Below are 11,715 nucleotides of genomic sequence, written 5' to 3'. Positions count from 1 at the left end.
CCTGGGAAGAGAGCTGTTAAAAAAAACTGAGCTAATCAAAGGGTGTAAAAGAGGTGTGTATTTGTTATAATTGTCTGTGTGTTTGTGTGCACACATTTTCATGCCAGGTGACTTCAGGTTTGTTATGTGAGGAAGCCAGCAGCTGCAAAGAGCAGGCGTGCTTAGAATGATGATTATGTAAGCCAGTTGTGATTAGTGATTTGTGCTCCCTGAATGGCAGTGATGAACCTCTTAGTGCTGCTAATGATTTTTTTTGTCTTCTGACAAAAAAAATCAGAGCTGGCTCACCAGAGGACAACACAAACTAAATGTAGGAGGGGAATTGGCTCCTAATTTCCCCACTGAAAAACACATTTCCTCTTGCATAATCCGTGTTTCATGAGTTTCTAAGTAGAAAATAAGGATAAACAGGAACCTGATTTCTAAGGTACAAATAATTTTAAAAAATCAGATTTAAGTTGCTTAGTTATGTTGTTGTTGTGTAGTTTATTTTTGGTGTCATCTTTTTTGCAAAGTCAAGTTACGCTGATTGAAAAAGGGGTCCAAGCATGCAATTAAAAGCTCTCGTGCGCTGACAGCTGCCGTTCACGTTGTTTGTTGTGTTTGTCACGTGAGGCTAACAGCCAATAACAACCGTGTGCCGCGACCGCACAGTTTGTCATCTATGTACACACCAACGGTTGATCGGCCTAGTCAAATTCACCTCATTTAGAGCAGAAACAAGATTTTTTTTTAACCTTCAAAATAAAAACGCAAATAGAAACACAGAAGCGTGGTTGTCCAACCCACTGCTTTTTTGGGGTTTATTTTTGGATGTGGATATGGATGTCATAGACTCCTTCCAAAAATAATTAAAGCCAGAGTTTATGACTTTTGTTGGGTGTGTGTTGTCTGAAATTACCAGTTTATGAAGGGGTTGAAATCAACCCACTGCTGTGACAGTTCTAAGCTGCCAAGTGAGATAGTCACAGTACAGCGTTGGCTGACTTGTCTAAGAGAGAGATGACTTTGTGGCTGGATGGTGTGATGTACTAAAGACACTTGGGCTGCTTTTTTCAGATATTAATTGGTGAAAAGTTTCAAGTTTGATTTCAGTTTCCAGACAGCAGGCTTGTTTATGTGTCCTTAGGACCCTGGGACAACCAGACTTGTGTGTCATATAAATAATTCCTTCCTTTTAACGCACATTGTACTGGCCGAGTGAAAGTGCACCAAGAGAAAACAGATCTCTAGACTTCAACCAAGAGTAAGAACTTGAAAACAGAACAAAACTGATAAGATGTCACACACAACTGATGCATTTTCCCCTATATCAATGAGATGTACAATACATATTTAATATTTAGTTCTCTAAACTCTGTGGAGCTCCAATGTACCCCTCCACTGATTTGGATATTTTGATTGAAATAACAAAGTATTACATATTTTTGACAAAAATTTATATTTGTTTGAAATATATCAGCATTTCTTTTCTTTCTTTTTTTTGCTGGAGGAATCACCCAGAAACCTATCCAGCATTCATTGCAGATTGAGCTGTGAGCTGGATGGAGGTGTCTGGGTTTCCCTCTGGCATTCTGACTTTATCCCAGATTAAAACAACTACATGAAGGGAAGAATTAGTATTTAATTTAAGGAGCATAAAATGCTTAAAAGTAAAGAAATATCGCAGCTTTTTTGTTGCTCTGCCTTCGCGCTTTCTAACTTTTATTTTGAAATGCACCACAGGAAGTGTTTTCCTACACTCTCACCGCCTTGCCTCACGAGGAGCCCAACATGCTATGGATATGATGCGGTGCTGCGGTTGCGCTCCAGGCGGTCACACACTCAGACGGGAGGTGTTTCCATAGATTTCGGTTCACTTCAGCCGTCCTCCCCACGCTGTCCACAATGTTCCCGCCGCCTCTGTGACCAACACCTGCCACCCATCCTCATGACGGGTCGACCATTTAGATCCATCGCCTGGAGGACTGAGGGAAGTTTAACTCCGGCGACTTGAGGATAGGGGCGGATAATTACACCACAACAGTAAGTGAATTTAACACTGTGTTCATTTTTAAACTATATTTGAACAGTCAATTCAGTGCATGAATTGATTTTTGTTTAAGGTCAGTTGCCTTTATATTTTTGAAATACATGGGGAGTGAAGCATTTGGCGTTGATGTTTTTATTTAAGCTGACGGAAAATCCAGTTCAGAAACTAATTATGTCTAACTATTTATTTTTAAATTCGCATAAATCTGTTTGAATACCTGGTTTAAATCAGAAAGTATTATTAATTTTTTTTTAAAAATCCCCAAGCTATCCTGTGCCTTTGAATAAACTCAATATTTATTGTTAATTTTTAAAACAGTAGCAGCTTTGAGGCTGTTTTTATTTCATGAGCCCTTTCTTCATATTTTTGATGGAACAACAACTGTTGTCAGACCTGATGGGTAAATCAGTTCCTGTTCCTCCCTCTGCTCAGATATCTGTTTTTGCAGCACATCATATCTGGGCTACCATTCTGGTTTTGCATCATATAACCAGAATTATTTGGGTTTAATGCAAACAGTTTCAGTTGTGCATAATTCTATATCTATATGACACTTTGTATTTTTTTAATCTCTTTCTTTTATTTTTGTATTTAAACTGACTGATTAACAATTATCCACCAATTGTCCCATTCATCCAACAGCTCTGTGTCTGTCAGGCATTGCATCTGTCCCCTGATTTAATTTTAGCTCCAATTGTCAGTCAGAGCCAGTGCTGTAGCCCTCCCAGCTGCTGGTTACATAATGTAAGCTGAGGACTACCACAGTCTACTGAGCAGAAGAAAGAACTACAATTCCAACACTTATAATATAGTAAATGAGGCTGCATTAAAGCTTTATGTGGAGGATGTTTTACTTCCACTCTGCTGGGATGATGTAAGTATCCAGAAATAGGTCTGACAGAGGGATGCTGGCTAGCCTACTTTCATAAGCAGAAGAGTACATCGGCAAACCTCCCGATGCACACTGAGAAGATGGATCTAGCAGTTTATATAGACTAAAATAGACATTTAATATGTTTCAGCTCAGTCTTTCCCATGCATATCCTGTTCCCATAATCCTCATTGTGTGCACACTGTAAAAGAGATCAGACTATCTTTTGGAAGAGATAAAAGGGGAAATGTCTGGCATTAGATGGATCATTAGCTCCCACTGCTGTGCTTTGGTTAAATTAGTGAGTTTCTTCACTGATTGACTTTAAAGAGCTGGATAGGTCTGTTAAATTGCTCAGGCATGAATTTGCAGTGTCCACAGAAGACCGTATTAATAAATATAAATGTGAAGCTTTTCTCTTGTTGCTGAAGAAGCAGTGAAAGTTGTTTAGTTTTTTTGTTTTTTTCTGCTGCTTGATTTTTGCAACAGATGCTCAAACAGGTGTGTCTGATGTGAGGCCTTTCATCCAATGCTTTTGTTTCACAGAAATAATGCACCTGTCACTGTATTGCATGGAGCAGAAAATCTGAGAACAAAAACCTGTCAGGTATTGCATTGTGGCCAATATCTCTCAGAGAGACTTTGAAGCAGATGGGTTTTTTCAATAAAGGTTTTGTTCAGTTTGGAACAGCTTGTTTGAATTTGACTTGAATGAAAGTTTTCAGTTCTGATTATATTGTGTGCAAACCACATCAAGACTGGCTTGACTGCAGTAACGTGTGTGTGTGTGTGTTTATTGATTGAATATTATTTTTGCTCATGCATGCGAAACAATAAAGATCAGCCCAAAGGAAATTGAAAAATTTCACATTCATTGAGTACAGCTTAGTTTATAAATAGAAATGTAGTGAGTTACAAGGTGTTAATAAATGGAGATGTACTGAGAAATTGGCTGCTGACCAGAATTATGTGATATTCACCTTGTTCATCCCTAGTGAGTTGTGAAAGGCTGGTAAGAAACTTAAAAATACAATATTTTTTCAGTTAGTTAATGCACAATGTGCAATAACTACTGGAGGGATGTGGTGTTGAACCCAGCATTGTGGATGGCTGCTATCACTGACAGAAGAAGATTCAAAGTTGGCTTGTAATCGGAAAGAGCTTTAAAATGGAGTCTGAGGAAGCCCAGAGATGAGAGATGGAAACTGGTTTGCCTTCATGTTGAGATATGTCTGCCTTTCATTCGGGTTGCAAAATGGAATGAGAGAGGGTGAGATTTGAAGCAGGTAACACGAAGGTTGGATTGTTTACGGTTCTTTTCTGTCCATTTGAAATGTCAGCCTTTGAAATATGCTGCATTTAGAAAGATAAAGGTTTGGTGAAAAAATACAAAGCCCAAATTTTAGCAATATATCTCTGCTAACTGCTAATTGCTAGCATGGCTAAAATAATTTAAAAAGTCAACTTTTTGTCAAAGTAAAATTATTGTTAATGTTTTTGTATAAAATTATTGTATAATGTTTTGTAATTGCTCTTTTACACTTACAACATGACATGACATCCCCTTATGTTTCACCATTTATGAAAGAAAGACTATACTAACAAATTTTTAATGCCTTTTCTTTACAAAGTACTATTAAAATCGGCCACAGTTTGTAACACAAGTTGAAAGCTTTACAAAAATCTTAGATCAGAAGTCATCCACAAACTTCAAATTGCTGCATATTAATTTCTTCAACACTCCAGTTTATGGAGGTAATTCAGTTCACTTTCTTTTATTGTTATTGTGGCATGTACAACAAAATTCAAAAATGTCTTTCATTTGTTAATGAAAACAACATGTAAACGAACATTTTGCAAAGGGTAGGTTTCAAACCATTTTGATGAAACTTGTCTAATTGTTTGATTCTGTATTTTCAGAGTTTAATTTAATTTACGTTTAACTAATAAATTCAGTGTCATTGCTGTGACTTTCATTCTCTATGCATTAAATTACGAAGATATTTGTATATTTGTGTAAAAATAATTACAATTAAAATAAAATAAAAGTTGCCAAAGTTTTAAACCCGGACTTATTGTACATATTGTAGGACTTTGAAAAAAAATAAGAAATGATTTGTGCAAAACTATTGAGATCTAACTAATGTTTATGTAAACAACTACAGCACTGATTTCTTCGCCTTCCTCCTTTGAATATGTCTTTGAAGCCACCATGTGAGGTTTGGTATAATTCCACCACAAGATCAGAAGCACACCAGCTGAATTAGGATGCTGCACCTCAGACATTTGTTGCCTAATATGTCAATGTATAATAATACATTATACTTTGTATAATAATCAAAATTCTTTGTAGTGTTCTGCTTGAGGGCAACAAAGCAGCAGCACTGCAGAAGCTAAGGGCTGCATTCTAATAAACTTTGTGGACTGCAGGGAGAACTGTGGATAACAGATCAAGAATACATCTGTGAACGTTTCAGGATAGGAATGCAGCAGAGGGTAAATCGTATAATAAGAATCTCAACGAAAGCTGAAATATTTATTACACAATGCTACTGTATAAATCCCAGTTATGATAACAATTTTAAAAGCTGAGTGTGATACCAGTGGTTTCCTGCGGCGGTTCATTTTGACACCAACAGGAATCATTTTGCTTCTGTCTTTAAAACATCAATTTTACGTAACTGCTGTAGAGTTGGAGCTGCTCAGAGCTTCACTAGATGACTGCTGTGTTTTTCCTAACAAGGGTATGTTCATCTGGAGGACTGCATTATGGACATGAGAGCGCTGGCTGATGCTGCTGCTACTCCAGGCACACAGCAGAACATTTGGCATTAAATTACCACTGCTGCCTGACACACGTTGGAGTGTGTCTGCTGATTAAGGCTGCCAGCTGACCTTGCAGGACCTTAACAAGCATGTGGTGAAAAACATCACCACACTGTTCCCTGGGGTTCTTATTTAGGTGTTTTTCTCTCCAACCAAGCTTAGTAACTGCTGTGCTTTACCAAAGTATACACTTGAATACTTTGGTCTGCTAGTTGAATTTCAACTATCAGACTGAAAATAAGTACTGTTGTGTATACTTGTGAAGTGTAATGACAAAAATACTTGCAAACAAAACTGGATCTGTAAGGGGTTGTAAGACATCTAGAGCTGGACTTGTAACTAATAGTACAGGGGTGTCCCTGTCAAAGCATTCGCAAGCCAAGCTGACAAAAACAATAAACAGAAATCAAGGAAATAAAATAGTTTGATTTGTTTTTTTGTACAGAACAATGTTACTCATCATAGATCCAAAATTTAAAAGGAATTTTGCAAGTTTGCTGTATTTAAAGAAAGACATTTAGTTTTTGGATTCTTTTGGGCTCGATTGAACAAAATTATATTCAGCTGTAAGAACAGGACTTTGCTTTCTTTCAAAATGCTTGCTATCTGTAGCCAATTAAATAAAAGCTGATTTGGGTACCGCAAAGTTGGGTATTCAGTTAGTCTCTGGATAAACATGGTTCTATTTATTATACAATCTATTTATTATTCATGTTCATAAAAACATGAACACTTTGTGTTACGCTCAATATTTTCCATAATAAGAAAATGATGTTGGTAATAATTTTATTTTGATTACAGATAAAGTCTTGTGCTGCATGGGTCAAATTTGTATCAGTATTGAACTGCACTTGGGAGGGGCTCACACAAAACCAGTCCAAGGGCCATAAATGACTCCCAGCTGCACTTTTGAACACCCCTGAACTAATAAGTTAGGTAGCCTAGTCAATGTTAACACCTAAATCCAATTGGGAATCTTTGAAATGAGAAAATTGACTTTCATAGATGCTCACCATCAAATCTGACTGAGTTTGAGCTATTTTGCAAAGAAAAGGCTAAAAGTTTAGTTTCTATTTGTGCAAAGCTGATCGACATGTACCCCAAAAGACTTGCAACAGTACTTACAGCTCACAGGTGGGCTTACAAAATAGCATATCATGGGGACTGAATACAGAAGTACACCACACTATTCAGAGGTTTAATCCCAGTATTTGGCACTGATTATTGACAAAGTGTGAAAAAGTTCTAAGTCTGTGCGCTATATTTGATAGTTTAATTAGTTGCTCTTGTCATTACAGCCATGAAGCTGTGAGGCTGCAGGAGGCAGCCGCGACAAACATGATGGAGGAGGCTGCCAGTCAACTGGAGAGGGACCATGTGCACAGTGTCTACGACAAGATTGCTCCATATTTCAATGACAGCCGCTACAAAGCCTGGCCGAAAGTGCGACAGTTCCTGCTGGACCTGCCTCCAGGGAGCATCGTGGCTGACATTGGTGGGTGTCACCTCAGAAATGTGATGACATGATAATTAAAGCAATGTCCTTTTTTGTTCTTGTCTACATTCACATTTAAAAGAGGCTTAAAATACAACATAAGCATGAATACCTCATGTAATGAAACCTCTTGTCTTTTATATTATTCGTAAGTTGTTTTTTTTTAATATATATAATTAACTGTTTCGTCCTTGGCAGGTTGTGGCAATGGCAAATACCTCCATATCAACAAGGAGGTGTTCAAGCTGGGGTGCGATGTTTGTCGCCCCCTGGTGGACTTTGCTTGGAGCCAAGGACACGAGGTCCAGATGTGCGACGGCCTGCGCTTGCCTTACAGAGACGGCTGCTTTGATGCTGTGCTCTCTATAGCCGGTATTGGACACACACACACAGACACACACAGTTAGAGATGACTAACACAACTTATTAATCCCTTCGTATTCATGAGCTCAACATCTGCAGCTGCCATTTGGTGTAAATTTCATTACCATGTCTAATGATAAACATCAGTTTACAGCACCATGTGTTGCCAAGTCAACAGTGCGAAATAATTCATGTGTCCTCCAACAACGGTGTAATATTATGCTCAGTTAGGGGAGCAGTGAAAAACACAGTTACAGTGTGTACTCTTAGTGCATGGCATGCTTTGTTTCTTACAAGTGTTGACACGTAATGATCAAATAGTGCCTTGAAAAAGTATCTACCCGTTGAATTTCTTTTAATATTTTGTCACATTACAACCACAGATTTCAGTTTTATTGGGATCTTGGGTGAAAGACCAAAGCAAATGAGTGCATTGTTGTAAAATAGAAAGGAAAGTTATTGGTTTTCGAAACTGAAAGTGTCATGTGTTTTCCGTCATCTTTTTTCTGATACTCTAGAATAAAAGCCATGATTCATTAATCTTATTGTATGAAAATGAAGACTCACAATGAAAAAACCTCCTGAGACATGATCATTCACCCAAATCATGTAGGTGGTTTTGTAGGCCCTTTACAATCCTAAGAACGTTATCCTGTAATATTCTAAATCTAAGCAGTGTTTCAGTGTTTAAACTGAATAGCAAAGGATTTGATGTAATACCGGCAATGAATTTCAACAAGACAAAGACAATAATGGCACTTTTGTTTGTTTGTTCAGATCTTTTTTGTAAAGGGGGTTGACATCAAGAGAGCACCAAGGCTCAAACCAATTTGCTATTTTAAATTCTTATTATTTTTTTCATTTTCATGAGTATATGAGCCCCGGGTTGCTGTTCACCTACCATTAGGACAATAACTCTAAACACACAGCCAGAGCTATGTTTAAGAGTTAGATTTGCACATTCAAGTTCAGAACCTAAACTAAAAAGTTATGCTACACTTTTCAGATTTTTTCATTGATAAGAAAAATGTTAAAAATCATCTTCCTTTCTCTTGAAGTGCACTACTTGTGTAGGTCAATCACATATTCCAGTTAAATAGACTGAAGTTGGTGCTTGTAACAAGACAAAATGTGAGAAGGTTCAAAGAAAATAGATACTTTCCCAGGGCACTGTAAACATCTTCCCGCCATCTTTCTTTATTCTGAAAAAAGCCTGTGTTTTGCACAGTCATTCATCATTTTTCCACCAAAGAGCGTCGCATTCGGGCAATAAAGGAGATGGCTCGCACTCTGCGAGTTGGTGGACGCATCATGATCTACGTGTGGGCCATGGAGCAGAAGCGACGGAAATTCGAGAAACAGGACATCTTCGTGCCCTGGAACCCCAACCCTCATCTGTCCTCTGCCTTCAACAGAGACGATGCCAAACCAAGGAGACGGGCCGCGGCACAGAGCGTGAGTGAAGCCATCGACAACACTGAAAACTACAGGAAGGTCAGAAGCACATCCTCTGTGGCCGATGAAGAAGATGTGACCCAGACGGTGCCGCAGCAGAGGACACAGAGACTGTGGTTCTTTTCCAGGTCTCTGGATTCTGTGTTTGATTTTGGAAGCTTGGCCATCTCCTGGCCGTCCTCCAGAGACCTGAGACATTTATCATCAGCCACAGGTGAAAACGAGGGTAACAAGCCCAACCAGCGGGCGAGAGGACGAGGCCTCATCAAACAGGTTTCCAGCTTCTTTTCCCCTCCATCTGTGATCGGATCAGAGGAGGATGTTTTTGACTCAGACACAGACCTGCAAAAAGATCCGAATGATCCAGGAGGCACTAGTAACCCAACCAACAATAACGGCAAAGAAAATCAAGGTGTCTCAGTATCTTTAGCACAGGAGTGTGGCTCACTTGCTCTGCCGGATCTTATTTCCTTGCAGCAGGAGAATCTAAGGCAGTCTGAAGATCAAAGCGTCAGGGAGCCAATAGGAACAGGGCAACAGGAAGGCACACAGAGTTCTGAGGAGCAGGTGGAAGTTTCCTGTCTGAGGTACTATCACGTCTTCAGAGAGGGAGAGTTGGCAGAGCTGATAGAGCATAATGTCGAAGAGCTCCATGTCACACAAAACTACTTTGACCACGCCAACTGGTGTGTGGTGGCAGAGAAGGTTCAGTTATGGAAAATTTGATTTCAACTCATGTTGTGTGGGTAAAATTTTAGCACTTCACCACATGGTAACGCTTTACATTCAACGCAGGAAAATGTCTGTAAATGTGCAGTTGTAGCTACAGACACCCAGATAATTTTCTCTGCTTTTACATAATTGTTAGCACTGACTTAAGATGGAGTCAGTAAAATGGTTCAGCTCAGAGCAAAGCAGTGTGCTATGAAGGCATACTGTATAATAATAATAAAATTTTAAGTATTTATTCTGTGTGAAAGCAAGAGGAGGAAACCTTATCACCTATCTTGAGCTTTCTTCTATTTATTTGAACTTTTTTCAAAATGACTGGTCTTCTAAGGGGATGTTGATGATTGCACTGTTTTCCTTTTTGGGCTTAAAAGCCAAAGCGACGTAAGAAAGACTGACTGACAGAATAAACCTCCATTGGTTTTGGTTTGTTAATCATTTTATCTGTGTAGGAATCTTATTGTCTGCCTGTTTTATGAAAATGTGGTTGTTACCTCTGAGTATGTAGAGCCAAATGGACAGCATCTGTTTGTGTTCTCTGTTAGATGTTTAATAGATGGCTTATACAGTGCCTTACAAAAGTATTAATATTCCTTTAAACTATTTTAGTCATGTTGCTGCCACAAACTTTATTTTAATTGTTTAGGATTTTTATTTGATGGTGCATAATTCTGAAGCAAGTTTAAGATTTTTCTGAGTAAATGACAAATTCTGAAAATGTGGCATCCCCACAGCATGATTGTGCCACCACCATGTTTCTCCCAAGGCTATAGTGTATTCAGTGTGCCATGTGATGTTTAAAGTTTGGGATATCGTTTCATTATCTAACCCTGCCTTCAGCCTCTTCATAACTAAAACCCTTCAACTCTGGTGTTTTTCAGTCTTCATTATTCAGTTTTTCTGTTACTAAAGATCTCTAACCAATCTGTGATGACTTTACAAAACTCTATATTTAAAGGTGGAAGATCTCATGCAACTTAAACATGCAACTTTTAAAGGTAATTGGGTTTACTTTTATGTAGGAGTAATTGATTTGATGGGTCTAAATACAAATAGAAATCCACTTTTATATTTTAATTTATTAAAAATGTGTTGGTCTACCGCATAAAGTCCTTGGAAAAACTTTATCTAGAAATATTTTGTGGGGTGTGAATACTTTTGCAAGGCATTGTAAGTCATTTCTTTTCCAAGTAGTGCTCTGAACAGCTTAAAACATCTTCTAAAATACCAGTATTACCCGTCTTGAGTGTTTTGATGTTAATATCAGGAACAGCTGCATAATGTCTTGTAACAAGCTGAAAAAACCAGCAGTGTGTTTCAGCAAATAAACTGCCTCATTTACTGTGAATGAAACATTGCACTGTACCATTAACGGGTCACTGCTGCATGTCAGAACATGGCATAAAAAAGTGACACTTTAAAATGTAACTGTGCTTTTATCTGTATTCATTGTGCCAAGAAGAATGAGTTTCTTTTTTAATAAAGTGTGTGTGGACCAATTGTGGTTATGCAGTGTGGAAACCTCAGTGTCTCATGGTTTTAAATTGTTTTTTCTTCATTAAATAATTTTGTCCATGATTGTGGTGTTGCAGTAATGTTTAGGGTCATGATCCGTCTGTAATGTGAGATGCTGTGAACACGTCTATATTCCCAATATAACCATGCATACCATTATGTTTATAATCATGCATACGATTATACTCATATTGATATGCATCAACACGTCTTTGCCTTTACTGCTATATTAGCGCCATCTTTTGTTCTCCATGATTATCTTTTCCCATTGATCTAGTAGAAGTTGGTCGTTTAAAAGGTGTACAGGAAAGTGTAATGGGGGTATTCTTGGGATGGGTGCGAGAGGACATGAGTGTGAGAAGACGTTCCAAGAACTTTAGAAAACTTACCGTGTTTAGACTATCAAAAGTCTTTCTTAGTTCAGGGCTA

At 38.2% G+C, this 11,715-nt stretch overlaps 1 protein-coding gene across 1 annotated transcript; it reads left to right on the top strand.

The window, feature by feature from the left end:
• Window positions 1-1,732: 1,732 nt before the first annotated feature.
• trmt9b (tRNA methyltransferase 9B) lies at window positions 1,733-11,297 on the top strand. Its single transcript, XM_032590880.1, has 4 exons — window positions 1,733-2,025; window positions 7,028-7,224; window positions 7,423-7,596; window positions 8,816-11,297. Exons 2-4 carry the CDS (start codon window positions 7,068-7,070, stop codon window positions 9,766-9,768), a joined length of 1,284 nt encoding a protein of 427 aa, XP_032446771.1. The 5' UTR covers window positions 1,733-2,025; window positions 7,028-7,067; the 3' UTR covers window positions 9,769-11,297.
• The last annotated feature ends 418 nt before the right edge of the window (window positions 11,298-11,715 follow it).

The sequence above is a fragment of the Xiphophorus hellerii genome, chromosome 18 (assembly GCF_003331165.1).
Source record: "Xiphophorus hellerii strain 12219 chromosome 18, Xiphophorus_hellerii-4.1, whole genome shotgun sequence".
NCBI lineage: Eukaryota > Metazoa > Chordata > Actinopteri > Cyprinodontiformes > Poeciliidae > Xiphophorus > Xiphophorus hellerii.
This window is presented reverse-complemented; position numbering and strand designations above follow the sequence as displayed.

Excerpts from the sequence above, each read along its gene's own strand:
- trmt9b (XM_032590880.1), top strand. The coding sequence starts at position 7,068 with ATGATGGAGGAGGCTGCCAGTCAACTGGAGAGGGACCATGTGCACAGT. Across the intron at positions 7,225-7,422 it reads GAGCATCGTGGCTGACATTG|GTTGTGGCAATGGCAAATAC; the intron begins GTGGGTGTCACC and ends CGTCCTTGGCAG. Across the intron at positions 7,597-8,815 it reads TGCTGTGCTCTCTATAGCCG|TCATTCATCATTTTTCCACC; the intron begins GTATTGGACACA and ends TGTTTTGCACAG.